The 16,504-nt window shown below is 33.4% G+C and overlaps 3 protein-coding genes across 3 annotated transcripts; all 3 read right to left on the reverse strand.

Annotated features, from left to right (window-relative positions):
- Positions 1–1,982: 1,982 nt before the first annotated feature.
- Positions 1,983–3,344, reverse strand: LOC116007152 (cationic peroxidase 1-like). Its single transcript, XM_031247752.1, has 3 exons — positions 3,121–3,344; positions 2,832–3,026; positions 1,983–2,741 (listed from the first exon to the last, which is right to left on the reverse strand). Exons 1-3 carry the CDS (start codon positions 3,328–3,330, stop codon positions 2,193–2,195), a joined length of 954 nt encoding a protein of 317 aa, XP_031103612.1. The 5' UTR covers positions 3,331–3,344; the 3' UTR covers positions 1,983–2,192.
- Positions 3,345–7,256: 3,912 nt separating this feature from the next.
- On the reverse strand, positions 7,257–8,551 carry LOC116007245 (peroxidase 2-like). Its single transcript, XM_031247871.1, has 3 exons — positions 8,314–8,551; positions 8,013–8,207; positions 7,257–7,918 (listed from the first exon to the last, which is right to left on the reverse strand). Exons 1-3 carry the CDS (start codon positions 8,521–8,523, stop codon positions 7,370–7,372), a joined length of 954 nt encoding a protein of 317 aa, XP_031103731.1. The 5' UTR covers positions 8,524–8,551; the 3' UTR covers positions 7,257–7,369.
- Positions 8,552–12,439: 3,888 nt separating this feature from the next.
- On the reverse strand, positions 12,440–13,845 carry LOC116007059 (peroxidase 2-like). The gene is made up of 3 exons (XM_031247638.1): positions 13,545–13,845; positions 13,264–13,458; positions 12,440–13,169 (listed from the first exon to the last, which is right to left on the reverse strand). Exons 1-3 carry the CDS (start codon positions 13,752–13,754, stop codon positions 12,621–12,623), a joined length of 954 nt encoding a protein of 317 aa, XP_031103498.1. The 5' UTR covers positions 13,755–13,845; the 3' UTR covers positions 12,440–12,620.
- Between the last annotated feature and the right edge of the window lie 2,659 nt (positions 13,846–16,504).

Here is a 16,504-nt window from a genome sequence, read left to right on the forward strand (position 1 = left end):
GCTCTCCTTATCATTGGCATCTATATCAGTGCCTAAATCTAATTTTATATAAAATATTTAATGTTAAAAAGTAAATATTTTTGTGACTTCATGCAATAAAAAATAGAGTAATTTTAGATATGTGGGCTTGCAATTTACACTCATTAGTGGTGTGCGGATAACCTTATTTTAATCTTTAAATTTCTTGGAGATGCATACTTCAACCAAGAAAAAATTTATTTTCTCACGTTAATTTATTCCATAATGTTTATCTCTTGACGTAACAATAAATTTTTTTCATTGCAGGCTTATAAATTGAATTATTTCACCATGAGTTAAAAATGTATTTATTAATCAAATACTAAAAAAAAATAAATCATCAAGTAGAATCATATAGAAAAGTTAAATTTAGATTAAACTCACCAATTAAATAATATTGTGATTTATGAATATCACAATAAAGTCATAATTCCAATAAGGACCAGACACGGGTCATCCCACCTAATATGCTACTGGGTCACCCAATTTGAGTTAGATTTGCACCTCTGTGCATCTATGCTATACAATTCAACTTCTTTAAAAAAAAAAAAGAAAAAAAAAAGAAATTGTATATACTAGTGGAAACCCACATCCGTTTTCTAATGTGAGACAATTGCTAATTACAAGTTTTCAACTCAAATAGGTATACTTTGAGTATCAATTTCTCATTCTCCCATTATTTCATAAACACTGCTATATTTCAGAAACAATTAAACTTTATTTTAAAATAAGGATACTTCTTTGCTACCTACTAATTTCTAAATTACTATTGTCATGTTAAGCATGCATTCAGCCATGCAACATTATTATATCAACATCATTCGCCTCACTTGACAATATAGAAACAGTAGGCGAGAATCAATATAATATAAAGATTTGAAAATAAATTATATGAAATTATTTTAAATATGACTCGTATACATCTATCACTGACCAAATTAGAAAGTTTGAAACTCATTTATCTAAAGAAATTCTCATATACTCATTCATCACATATAAACTTGGTATGATATATATATATATATATATATATATATATATATATATATATAGATTGTGTCGGCTTGATGAGTGGCATATGATATGCTAATTGGTAAAATCAAATTAAAGTCAACAAGCAAGTGGAGGGTAGGGTTGCTTTAATGTAGGATTTGTAAGGCTCGGCTCCACTAGGGGTTATCAATGACACTCCGCTAGTGCTCTCGGTGAGGTTCGAACCTATGATCTTATTAGCTTTAATATTAATTGTAGAATCAAACATTTAACACTATGACCGAAACTATAAGCCTATAACCTACTGTACGTAATAAGTGCAATTTTATTTCTTTATACTTAAATAGTAGTTAGCATCACAATTTGATATCAAGATGTTGAACTTGGCTCTCTGAGCCGTAGAACAACAATTATCTAATTATTGATTTGGCATGTTTTTTACACTACCCTTCGTTGAGTGCCAAGGTCGTCGGTAATAGTGATTAAAGTTGTAACTTAATCCAATACATAAAATGGGATATAGTGAATTCTTTAAATTCATCATTGATATGTTTCTTGGGAGAGAAACCCAACTAGTTTCTAACTGCAGATGGCATTTATTTTGTGAGCATAAATATAATATAGACATAAATGTGCAGTTCAACTATCAGCTTAGGCTTGCTTAGGCTTTTAGTTGAGATGGAACACATGCTTTAATTTGGTATCAGAGCCATGCAAAAGGTCATGAGTTCGGATCTCTGCGCCACCCGAAAAAAAGATTATGGTTTACGTGTTGCTTGGGCTTTTAGTTGAGATGGAGCACATGCTTTAATTTATTTTATATTTTTGAATTTTAATTAATTACCACCGGCCCGGCATATTTTCAAATCATATAAGTCAATTATAACTCAATTGTTTTTTGGATAGCACATCATTGATAAGTATTTATGGGAATTAATATGATGTTGACATATTGTGATGGAAGTAAATAATCAAATAAATAAAAATGATTTCTCAATAACAAACATAATACAGTTAAACGTAATAAAAGACAAAAGGAATGCATTTCACACAATTACACAAACTTAACGTTATCCGATCCCAGGGCTCCTTTTAGCCGTTGAAGATAAATCAACTTTAATTTCCGTTTTCAAAAAAAAAAAAAAACTTTAATTTCCACACTCAACCATACGTACTTCAATTTAGTTCACCTTCCTACAATTCACTCGAATTTGGCCATTTTTCCCAGTCAAAGGCTTAATATTACCCATCTTAACCATAGACTTCGCAAAATCTTTCGCAAAAACGCGAATGTTTCCACTGTAAGTCTTGACAAGACTATCGGTCTGACCACCATTGAACAATGCCTGATCCGAGTGCAAAAGCCCTTTCTTCCTCACCAAGTTACTGAAATATTTGGTGTCAAAATACGCAGGAGTTGGGTCAAGTGGAGCAAGATTAGAATCGCCCCCAACGCGTGGACATGTAGCTTGGCGTTGTGCTGCGAAGCCTTTATCGATGTTGGTCTCATTATAAATGCGATTTCTGAAGGTTCGGCATTGGGCAAACCCTAGTGTATGGCCGCCGGAAAGTGCCACTAGATCTTTAACATTGAGGCCTTGCTTTGAGAAAGAGTTTATGAGAGCAGGCAAGTCCATGAATGGTGAAGGAATGTCATTGTTGGCTGCAGTTTTGCTGGCCGTGGTGGAATCTCTTCTCCCTAGTTGCACTTCCCATGATGGACCCCCTAACTGTACATCCAAAAGAAAAACTATAAGTTGTTTTTATTTTTGTTAGTTATAGTGTCATGAATTTATAAATTTATAGTATTGGGAAATTACCGCAACAACAGAATCACGAGCAGCAACGGCCAAAATATCAGCACAAGAGACTACGGGACGTTTACATGCTTGATCCACTGCTGATTTGATTCGATCAATGACTTCAAACCCTCGCGCAGAATTGGCATTAGGTAGAGCATTCTTTTCGCTGTCAATGTTGGAAGTAGAATCCAATAGAATCGAAGCGTCGCAACCCTACATACGCCAAATAATTAGATCCGGCCTACTCAAAGTCATTTAGGGTCTTACGTTAGCATATATACTAAGAAGTATGAATAGAGAGTCTTACGTTAACAAAACAATCATGAAAATGCAGGCGTAGTAAAGAGGCACCCATGCGGCGCTCTTGTCTGACAGCATCGAAGACGATGTGTCGAATGGTTGGCAGAGCTTGAGGACAAACTTTGTGATAGAAGTATGGAGATAGGGAGTCGGAAAACGCCATTGTGGAAAAAGAGAACAAGAGTATTGCACCGAGGAAGAGACTACCGGAAGCCATTTGAGGTACTTAGTGATATTTGTGTTGTGTTGTTTGATGGTCATGACTATGAATACATACATCTATTTATAGGATAAAAAAGAGTACGGACGTTTAAGGCAAAGCCATACTCGACAATTTCAACGCGGGGAAGGCTACCTATTATGAGTAGAAAATGTCATCCATTGATGAATATAGTTGACATTTTTTTTAGTATATATAATATATGTCATTTATTACTAGGGAGCAATATATATTTTTAATGTCAGTTGATTATCTGGTTAAATTGCAGCAAGGTAATAAGTGATCGAGATAAAGATATTATATCATATATTAGAATGTGTTGGGGCGGGACGGGTAAAGGGTCAAGTCCAGCAATTTATGACTAGGAGATTGTTTGGCGGAGGCTGGTGAATAGTCAAATAATTCAACACACTGTCCCTCGAAAATGTGGTGACAGTATATAAGGAAATAAAGTTGCGCCTTTCGCTATGATGGCTATAGCTTTTGACGTAATGATAAACGCTTGATCCTAACAGAATGTATGATCAATCATAACGAAAATGAATATAAGGCTATACGAAGATAGTAAGATATGATCTTATATCATATCCACAAGAAATTGTGGAGCAGTACTTCAAGTTATGACCAAATCACCTTTTTTTTAGCTAACTTTATGTGGTGAAGTTAAAGTCTCGAATGTGGAGTGATACTAAAGTTGTGGCCAAATCTCTATCTTTTGAGCTAATGTTTTTGTGTAGAAGTTAAGATCTTAGATTTATCATTGGTGCTCTCGTTGAGAGGTCTGACTGTTATGAAAAATGACTGCTCAATGTTTGATAAATTCCGAGGTGTCTCTGGGGTAGTCAATCTCTTGGATATTGTTAAGAGTTGCCCTGCATTACAAGAAAGGGTTTTGAACATATCATTGCTAGCTAGCTGGAATTGAAAGGAAAGAAAGGAGAAGGGGAAATGTATATATGTTTGACAAGTGGCAGGAATTTAAATATTACATTAACTTAACCTTAAACAAATACTAAGATGCTCTATAGCGTATTTAGCAGGCAGTGTTTACACATAAATGTCAATGATAATGACATACTAACTATAATTTTCAAAAGAAAAAAACTATAATTTTAAATTAAAGGCCGGGAGCTTTAGTACTTAATGATTTGCTTGCTTTGACACGCAAAATATCCTAAAATAAGGAAGTTGAAAGAGTGTGCAGTGTTATTCTATTGTAAGAAGTTGAAGAAAACTTGGTATAGGGCCATCCAAACAAATTGGTTTGGTATGTTGTTTATTTAATAATCATAATGTTTCAAATTAAACTTTTAGTAGAAGTGATTTATCGGTCTTTATTTTGGTGTTTATGTTTTTATTTGAATGAAAAGTATATGAATATTGTATTTGATATTTCAATTGTTATTGAGAATTGTTGAAGATTTTAAGATAAAAATTTAATACAGTGTATTTAAATTTTTTACTTAAATGTTGTGAATTATACTAGTTTGACAATTATTTCCCAAAAAAATATTAGTTTGACTAAAGTTTGACCGGAGACGAGGTTCCCCGTCCTTGAAAATTTCTTACCGGGACGGAAATGAGGAAAGACTTCCTATCCCCGACGGAAATGGTGCCGGGGACGGGGACCGAGTGGGGTTTCAATGACAGGGACGGAGAGTCGGAGAGTATATTCTTCGTTCCCACTATGCAACGTTGACTTTCTTAATTTATGAAGTACACTCATTCAGATAGTGATTGCTTGTTTTCCTGCCACATTAAAAGAAAAAGAAAAGGAAAATGTAAAGAATATTTTTTTTGCACTTGAGAAAATCAAAGATTATTTCACATTCATATACTTGTATTTCTTGCCCTTTTTTTAATAGTGAAGGAAACTTGTAGCTATTACGGGAAATAACTCTGTAAGTGGGTGTTGGCCGTGATCGATTTTTTTTCTTTTTAAACCAATATTTTTGGATTGCTTTAAATTCTTTTTTTTTTTTTAATTGAAAACTACTTTTGTGCTTGGCAATGTGAAAGAAGTAATTTTAATGATAGACCACGAAAGTATTATTATTACAAGCATGTGGTAAGAATGAATTTCATTCAAGAGCTAAAAATAAATATTTTAAAACTTCCCTATCTTCTCCATTACCAAGTGCATGTGTTACTATATATATAACATTGACTTGAGAATAAAACTTCTTTCATTTTTTGTTTATCCTCAATTGGCTGACTCCTATCTCAATTTAAAAAAAAAATTACTTATTATTCAAATATAAATCATATATTGTCACATAACAATATAAGATGGTAAATGATTTTGGTAAGAATTTATATTATCTGTAATTTCATTATTTCTGAAAAGTACTTGTACGTATTAATCATCGGAAAATACTACTTTGGTAGTTTGGTTGAAGCCCTGAATAAAGGAATTATTTGATAATATTTCCTTTTTTTTTCAAGATTTTATTTTTATTTTACCAAGAAAATATTACTCTAACAATAACACTTAATTAAAATTCTTAAAATTACGCACCACGTGGATGTCATGAAACAAAATGTCTTGGTAACGTCTTAGGAATTCAATGATTGGGCAGTGTACCAGATTAATTGACAAGAATCACAAGAGTCAGCGGTGAGGATATTCAACAGTTTTTCAGTATAATTTATAAAATATAATCTTAATTATATCATAAATTTTTGCAAATATAAATTTAATTTTTGTCAAACGGTAGATTGACACCTTTTCTTATTTCATAATTTTTTTCTCCATAATAGAACTCAATCACGGGTGTTTACTATATACTTATAACAAACTCTTTGACAATTGGTTTGTCTCCATTGCTTCCAAGTTGTTGGCCGTATAAAGACAAGATGGATTAACTTTGATGTATGACAACTTATAGTAAAATAGAATACAATGTTTCATGTCTAATTAATAATTGGATCCATATTTCTTTGAAGTAGGTGTTGACAAAGTATGTATATACATGCATCCATTAGACACATATATGTAATTCATGATAATATTCAATTCATATTCACAACAGTGATTATCTCAAACGGTAAATTATTGCCTCAAAATCTGTCATTTGATTCATTATATAGATCTGCGTGTTGAATTTTGTGGTGAAAGAAGAAACCAGCTCAATGGTATATTATTTCTCACACTAGAACTAAATAAAAAGCTAACTATAAATAGGAGCTTGTTCTCAAGAAAATGCTATTACCAACTATACAAGTTGAACTAACTTATTTAACCAAACAAAAAAGTTGACTATGGTAATTTCATAAAGTAATCGAAACTACAAGTTTGCTCAATATCTAACATTTTTAAATTTAAGTACGTAATTTTTTTATTAATATTTTGATTATTAAAGTCAAGTTATCTAAGATATTTTTGTCACAAAGTTCTCCATCCACCAGACAGGGTCCAATGCAAATGACAATGCCAATTGCACGGTATATGCGCAAGTGGCACACGGGCTTTAATTTGATAAATGAGATAAACTACAAATAAGCCATTGTACTATTTTGGAATAAGCAATTAAGTCATCAAACTCGAATAACCCTCAAATAAACCACTGAACTCAAAAAAAAAACAAACCAATTAAGCCATTGAAACTGGAAAATAGAGCAATTAACCCATTTTTAAAACTTCCGGCGACAATTACCGGCACTGACGACAAATTCCGGCGACTGAAATGCAACTGGCGACAACAAATAATAAAATACATATATTATTTGTGTATATATAATTCGAATTATAAATTTTAATTATTAGTATTTATTAATGTTTTAATATTGGGCATAAATTTTCGCTCATACAAAATACTAGTATTATATATGTACACTGAACGAGATGATAGGACTTCTCAAAAATACGTACACATTAAATTATATTGTTGAATAAATAATTTTACACTTGCATCTATCCCTGTGGAAACAAAAGAAAGAACACAACAAAAAGAATTTCACACAATCATTATCCCCCATGCCTACTTTTGTGGCATTGAGAATTTCTAAACCTTTCACACACAACTGTGAATGTAAATCAATTCACATTCCTACAATTCACCCGAATCTGACCATTATTTCCGGTCAAAGGCTTAATATTACCCATCTTGATCATAGACTGAGCAAAATCTTTAGCAAAAGCACGAATGTTTCCGCTGTAAGTGTTGACAAGATTATCAGTCTGACCACCATTGAACAATACTTGATCGGAGTGCAAAAGACCTTTGTTCATCACCAAATTACTGAAATATCTAGTGTCAAAGTAGGCAGGAGAAGGGTCGAGTGGAGCTAGGGTAAAGTTGCCTCCAACTTGTGGACATGTAGCTTGGCGTTGTGCTGCGAAACCTTGATCAATGTTGGTTTCCTTATAGATGCGATCTCTGAAGGTTCTGCACTGGGCAAGCCCCAATGTGTGGCCGCCGGAAAGTGCAACCAAATCTTTAACATCAAGGCCTTGCTTTGAGAAATTGTCTATTAGAGCTTTCAAGTCCATGAATGGTGATGGAAGCTTGTTGTCGGCGCCAGTTCTGCTGGCGGTTGTGGAGTCCCTTCTTCCAAGTTGCACTGTCCATGATGGACCTCCTAACTGTGAAACATATATAAACCCAAACTATAAATTGAAAATATTCACTTAAAATTATAAGTATGTGTCAATTTAAACTATATAATAAGTATTTTACCGCAAATACAGAGTCACGAGCAGCAACAGCCAAAATGTCAGCACAAGAGACTACAGGACCATTACAGACTCTATCAACTTCTGTCTTGATCTGGTCAATAACTTCAAAACCTCGTGCCGATTTGGCATTGGCTAGAGAGTTCTTTTCACTGTCAATGGTGGAAGTTGAATCCAGTAGAATCGATGCATCACAACCCTGGTGTATTATTTCAAGTCACGCCAATGAATAAAATTCTACTCAAAATCATTTATATTATTGCAAGTATATGTATTTACTAAAAAGTTAAGATGAAGTGCCTTACATTAACGAAACAATCATGAAAATGAAGACGCAACAAAGAGGCACCCATGCGGCGCTCTTGTCTAACGGCATTGAAAACGATGCGCCGAATGGTTGGCAAAGCTTGAGGACACACTCTTTGATAGAAGAAAGGGGATAGAGAGTCGGAAAATGCCATTGTGGCAAAAGAGAACAACAGTATTGTGCTGAGGAAGTAGCTACCGGTAGCCATTTGAGAGAAGAAGCTAGTTAAGTACAGGTTATTGCGGCTTTAATTACCACAACTTAGTGCAAAACAAATATGCTTGAGTTTTGAGTTGTGTTGTTTGGTGATCTTTGATACTATGAAGCATAAACCTTTTATAGGATAACCAAGAGTACTAGTTAGCACACTTTAAGACTTGGCCTGGTAGCTGTCTTAGTTAATAATCAATCGACAGTTTCAACGCGGCAATGAATACCTATTCTCAAATTAATTTGAAAAGGTCCTAATCAAAACAAGGCTAGTTTGCCCTACAGAAGCAGATTATCGTTGACATAGAATTGCAGTGTAATTCAATTATTGTTATTATATTTTTATAGTTTAATGGGCTGTGCATTTAATCAACCGTAGCAGTTGTCCACTTCGATCTATAACAACTTGCTTGCCTTGCGGTGCAACTAGTTGATTTCGCTCTTTAATCTTTATTTGGGATTTGACTAAAATAAACATTAATTTTCAACTTGTAAAAGTTTTATAGACATTTGAGTTCAGTAAAATAATATAATTAACATTATGCTTCCACGATTTATGTTTCCGCTACTACGAGGTTAGGCTACTCGTAGATTCATTCTGTATGTTTAGACATATTTCTTGATCTTACATGATGGACATGTCCGAGGGAATTTTTTAAATATCTTAAGAGCCTATAAGAGGGTTGGATTTGGCTGTTTCTGCATTCATGCATTTAGCTCAACAAACTCTTTGATATATATATATTTATATATTTATCGACTTATTCTCCCCAACATTAATGACATAAAGGAATCTAATATATATCTAATATGAACTCTCTAGGGTTCTTCTGGTGTACTGTACGTGTAGTTACTCAATTGATTTTTTGTATGACATAAGTCAATTTATGCTTGAGAATTTATGAAATTGTGTTGTATCTATGAGAGTAGAACACTTAATTAAGTACACTACTCATAATCTTGATCTTACTTTGAGAGAAGAGGATTAAGAGGATACTTGTAAACTAAGTATTTAATAGAGTGTCACAACCAATATGAACTTCCATCCATGAGAGTGCAGTTAAGGCTAGTTGGCTAATCCAATGGCTATTAGTATAGCATTGGTACCTTTGTTGTCTTTCCCATGACTCTTACCAGTAGGGATGTAAATGAGTCGAGCGGCTCACGAGCAGCTCGCGAACCGCTTGGTCAAAGCTCGGCTCGAGCTCGGTCAAATTCGAGCTCAAGTCGAGTTCGAGCGGCTCGTTTAACAAACGAGCTGAGCTCGAGCTCTAATATCTTAGGCTCGTGACTCAACGAGCTGCTCGCGAGCCATATATATATAATAATATTAATATCAATAATAATAATATTATATATATATATATATATATATATATATATATAATAAATTATTATATAAATATATACACACACATAATATTAAAATTTATAAAATTAAAATTTGAAATACCAAAAATTTAAAATCAAACAGATTAAATTTGAGCTCATAATTAAATTAAAATCGAATTCGAATTCGAGCTTGAATTCAAGCTCGAACTTGAGCTCGAGATCGAGCTCGAACAAACGAGCTGCTCGAAAATTGTCGAGCTAATGAGCTCGAGCTCGAGCCACCCAAGGCTCGAGCTCGGCTCGACTCGTTTACACCTCTACTTACGAGGTTCTTGCATGATTTCCAATCCTAAGAAACTCATAACATTTATGTGAATGTTGGCTTAGTCCAAACTCAGCTCCGATCATTTACTTTTATTGTTATTTTCATTATCATTTGATTACTTGTTCTTTGTTTGTTTCTATGATATCTCTAGCTATTACAACTTGTAAGAATTAACTTCAAATTGATTGTTTATCTTGTGCTTAACTTACACTCTATTTAACCTTTTTTTTTTTGGCACACATTAAGAACGTAACGATATTCGATGTTAAGGTACATTTGACATAACCTTGTAATTAAAACCTACATTTCAGTCAACATTAACAATTTTATTAGTAAATAATTTTAGATTATATTAACGGGTAGCAATATATACACGCTATGATTGTTTCATGCAAAATAATCTAACTATTTGTTTTTATTTTTTTGACTTATAAATTAAAGCCTGATATCTTATTATTATAAGATTAATTCGAATAAAACTAATGAATAAATAATTACCAATAAATCAATACAGAAAAAAGCAGTCAAAATGTACCCATCCCACTACTATTCTATTCGAAAGTGTTCAAATTCATTTTGATCAAATCCCTATCTACTGATTTATTATATTCAAACAAATCCCTAACCAATTCAAGCATTTAGAAAGATTCAATCTTTTTGGTGAACACAATGCACTAAGCTTATCCATTAAAAAAAATTCACCACCGATTTATTTATTGCATTTAAGGATGAAGTGGCGGCGGTGGCATATAGTTAGGTGTCGTTTTCGTGTTGTTAATCTTAATTATTCAGTCTAGGACTAGGAAGTTTTCGACATTTGAAAATAATTTGACCTAGCAATCTCGTCGTCTATGAAAAGTTAGCCTTTACACGGTTTTTCTGTTTAGGCGTTTATCAATTTCAATCATTCATGCATGAAGAGGTCTCTATCTACTATACGCCAATAATATGGAAAGTCAAATAGTTATGATGATATCTCATTTTAAATGGATTCGAATCTAAAGTGATTATTGAACAATGGAGATCACAATATAAACATTAAAAAAAAAAAATAATGAAGGGAAAAGGGTCAAGTAGGCCCGAACATTACTCATGGACTTTTAAAACGTGCAATTAAACTCTCAAACATGTTTGGGGTCTATTTGACCCTTTTACCTATATATATATATATATATATATAAATTAAAGGGTAGCACTTGTAAGACCGTCTCACGGGTCTCAATCCGCCAAACATGTCAAATCTTTGATTAATGGGTCAAATTTTTTACCTCATTAATCAATATATGACCCGTCTGACGGATTGAGACATTGAGACGGTCTCACACAAGTTCTTTGTCAAAAATAAATAAATGATACCACTTGTGTGAGACCGTCTCAAGGGTCTCAATCAGTGAGACGGGTTGGATCTTTGATTAATGAGTCAGATTTTTGACCTCATTAATCAAAGATCCGACCCGCCTCGCACATTGAGACCAGTGAGACAGTCTCACACAAATTTTTGTTATAAATAAAAGCTACGCATCACACATTCAAAAAGAAAATCTTTGTGTGAGATTGTGACAAGTCAATTAAGTTGTATTTTTTAATTCAAATTGGTATTACATTTTTTATAATAAGTATCATAATTTGTTTCATAAGTAACATTTCATGTATAAGTATTAAAACGTTTACAAACATTAGAATTACATTTTGTAAGTATCACAATTTCAGTTATAAGTATTACAATATTTCATTTTAAACCTAACTTAGGTGATCCCAATTTTGCCGGGCTAATTCTAAGCCCACAGGACCCCGCCCCTAGACTCACTAAAGAGGTAAATCGTGAGTCGCGCAATCAACCCACCGATCATATCCTAGTCTTCATATGCCCACAAGGGATCAAATCCAAACCTTTCAGCATATCCTTCAGTTATAAGTATTACAATATTTATTATTAGTTTTTTCCTTTATTTATTTATTTATTTTTGGAAAAACAAAATGTATTAAAGCATAGTCAAATGATCATACAATTAGGTGGAGTAACATTCCAAAAGGGTACGGTTGACTAAACTAAGGGCCAAAGTTTCTAACTAAATTCGCAATCTAACAGTAACTAATGATACAACCAACTTAGGATAGCTCTGAGAGATTCTTCTAGAAAAGTGAGTATATATTGCCAAACTCGACGTGAAAAGTGAGTGTTGCGGATTTTAGGAAGGGTGTTGAATCTGACCATGGTACCAATGTCAATAAAAAGAAGAAAAAAGAACAAAAAACATTGAAATATAACGCAAAGATACTATTTATGATTTCTCAATAATACACATTGTTGAATAACAATTTTACACTTGCATCAATTGGAAACAAAATTAAAGAAAAAACCCAACACAAAGAATTTCACACAAACATTATCCCCCAAGCCTGCTTTTGTGCCATTGATGAGGAGCTGCAAATGTAAATCAATTCACATTCCTACAATTCACCCGAATCTGACCATTATTACCGGTCAAAGGCTTAATATTACCCATCTTGATCATAGACTGAGCAAAATCTTTAGCAAAAGCACGAATGTTTCCGCTGTAAGTGTTGACAAGATTATCGGTTTGACCACCATTGAACAATACTTGATCGGAGTGCAAAAGTCCTTTGTTCATCACCAAATTACTGAAATATCTAGTGTCAAAGTAGGCAGGAGAAGGGTCGAGTGGAGCTAGGGTAAAGTTGCCTCCAACTTGTGGACATGTAGCTTGGCGTTGTGCTGCGAAACCTTGATCAATGTTGGTTTCCTTATAGATGCGATCTCTGAAGGTTCGGCATTGGGCAAGCCCCAATGTGTGCCCGCCGGAAAGTGCAACCAAATCTTTAACATCAAGGCCTTGCTTTGAGAAATTGTCTATTAGAGCTTTCAAGTCCATGAATGGTGATGGAAGGTTGTTGTCTGCGTCAGTTCTGCTAGCGGTTGTGGAGTCCCTTCTTCCAAGTTGCACTGTCCATGATGGACCTCCTAACTGTGAAACATATATATATAAGCCCAAAGTATAAATTGAAAATACTCACATAACTAAGTAGTTTCAAGTGTTGTTAATTTATTTTTGTAGTTACCGCGAATACAGAGTCACGAGCAACAACAGCCAAAATGTCAGCACAAGAGACTACAGGACCATTACAGACATTATCAACTGCGGACTTGATTCTGTCGATAACTTCAAAACCTCTGGCAGATTTATCATTAGCTAGAGAATTCTTTTCACTATCAATGGAGGAAGTAGAATCCAGTAAAATTGATGCATCACAACCCTGTATTATTTCAAATCACGCCAAAGAATAAGATTCAACTCAAAAACATATGTGATAAAAAGTATAGATAAAGATCAGAGTATTACGTTAACAAAACAATCATGAAAATGCAGACGCAATAATGAGGCACCCATGCGGCGCTCTTGTCTAACAGCATCAAAGACTATGCGCCGAATGGTTGGCAAAGCTTGAGGGCACACTCTTTGATAGAAGAATGGGGAAAGAGATTGGGAAAATGCCATTGTGGCAAAAGAGAACAACAGTATTGTGCCGAGGAAGTAGCTACCGGAAGCCATTTGAGCTAGCTAGGTTAGTATGGGTTATTGCAGCTTTAATTACTACAACGTAACGTAGTGCAAAACAAATATGCTTGAGTTTTGTGTTGTGCTGTTTGGTGATCTTTGATACTATGAAGCATAAACCTTTTATAGGATAACCAAGAGTACTAGTTAGCACAATTTAAGACTTGGCCTGGTTGCAGCAGCCCTAATTAATAAGACAGTTTCAACGCGGCAACGAATACCTATTCTCAAATTAATTTGAAAAGGTCCTAATCAAGACAAGGCCAGTTTGCCCTACACAAGCAGATTATCGTTGACATCTTCGTAGAATTGCTGTGTAATTATTCAATTATTGTTATTATTATTATTATTTTTTGTTTAATTGGCTGTGCATTTAATCCAAATTAGTAGTTGTCGACTTTCGTAACAACTTGCTTGCGCTGCAACTAACTTACTGATTTCGCTCATTTTAAGTCAATCTTTAGTTGGGTTTCACTAAAATAAGGGTCACACTTGTGTGAAACCGTCTCACGGATCCTTATTCGTGAGACGGGTCGAGTCGGGTCAAAGCACCATGTAAATGTCATACTTATATGTGCAAATCTCACACTTATATGCTCAAATATAACACCAATCAAAAATACAATTTTTATTACTTATAAGAGAAAAAGTAATACATTTTTCATAATAAGTAATGTTGACAAGTATCTCTCACTTATAAGGGCAAATATAATATTTTTGAGGAAAAATGTAATACTTTTAAATCGAAATGTAAAAGTATTGTATTTTCCCTTAAAAGTATTACATTTACCCTAATAAGTAACAAAAATTTTATTCTTGATTAGTATTACATTTGAGCATATAAGTATGACATTTGTGCATATAAGTGTTACATTTGCATCTTGACCCGACCCGACCCGATTCGTCTCATGGTGAGACGGTCTCACACAAGTTTTTACCCTAAAATAAACATTAATTATCAAACTTAAAAAAGTTTTATAGATCTTTGAATTTAGCAAAATAATATAATTAACACCTTTCGGCGCTACGAGTTTATGGTCTAATGGCACTGATTGCATTCTCATGTGAAAGTGGATGGATTCGAGTCTCAGTGTTTGAGCTTCAGTAGTTTGTTGCAAGACTTTGGAATTTTTTCTATTACATATATATTTTGTAACAAAAAATATTGAAAAAGAAATTGTTTTGGTTGATTCGTCTACAATTTCCTATTTTCCTCTAGATCAAAGACAAAGATCCCTCTACCTTATTATTCATCTTTTTCTCTCTCGAAAGTGTTCACATTCATTTTGAACAAATCCCTAACCACTACTCCGTAATTTATTACATTCAAACATAACCCCTAACCAATTCATGCACTCAGAATTAATGCTCTAGCTTATCCATTTATAAATTGCATTTTAACTTGATAAGGATTGTAGCAGCGTAAGGACGGAGTGGCGGCGGTGGCATATAGTTTTTTTTTTTTGAAATATTTATAATTTTTTATAATATAATATATGTTCTATATTTTTTCAAACAGTGCATTTTCATCAACTCAAAGAAAACTAAGCCCCACCCCCAATTGTTATACCATGGATCAGGGTTCATATTGCATTGTGAACCCTGATATAAAAATTCAATATTTCCAGTTAACACATTCTATACCTACCGTTAACAATTTTTGTGCATGTAAACAAATAACTTGATAATTCGTAACACATAATATGATAGTTACAAATACAAAAACTGTCAACTACAGATATATAATGTGTCAACTACATATACAGAATAATTGCATGCTGATACATAAAATGATAACTACAGGTACAAAATTTGTCAACTACAAATACATAGATATAGAATCTCAAAGTTATTTTTAGACCAAGGTCTACAATGGAAAGTAGACCCTAGTCCATGGTATAATTTTTCCGCACCACTAGAGTTCAAACTTATGAGCATTCATTTGAAACGGTAAACATGATGTCATCACACGACATGGTAGTTGGTCGGTGACATATAGTTAGGTGTCCTTTTCGTGTTGTTAATCTTAATTATTGATTTTGTCTTGTTTTCGACATTTGTTAATAATTTGACCTAGCAATGTCATCTATGAAAGGTTAAACCTTTTCACGGGTTTTCCGTTTAGGCGTTTACTAATTTCTATCATTCATGCATGAAGAGGTCTTAGTCTACGCCAATAATGGAAAGTCAAATATTACATCATGATATCTCATTTTTAAATGGATTCGAATTTAATTAAAGTGGTTATTGAATCATTTTTTTCATTAGAAAGAGAGCGGAACACCCAAGACAGTGGTTATTGAATAATATATATATATATATATATATATATATATATATATATATATATATATATATAGTCACAATTGTGTGAGATCGACCATATCACGGATTCTTATTCGTAGATCGAGTCAGATCAAATTAGGAATAAAGTGATTGTTATGTATAAAGGAAAAACGTAATAGTAGTCAAAATGAACATATAATACACAAAAAATAAAATAATAGTAGTATACCAAAAATGAACTTGCATCCGTCTATACTATCATGTTAATAAGGAAAAAGTAGACCGATAGAATGAGGCCACCAAAGCTCACCCCACTCTTGATTGCAAGATGATCGAGGTGTTGGGAAACAATTCTCGAAATACCCAAGAAAATGGACGAAATAGAAAAATCCACTAAAACAAATATTACAAGAAATATTACAATGAGAAATAATCCACGAAGGATTACAACAAAAAGA

Source organism: Ipomoea triloba, chromosome 15, assembly GCF_003576645.1.
Source record: "Ipomoea triloba cultivar NCNSP0323 chromosome 15, ASM357664v1".
Lineage (NCBI taxonomy): Eukaryota > Viridiplantae > Streptophyta > Magnoliopsida > Solanales > Convolvulaceae > Ipomoea > Ipomoea triloba.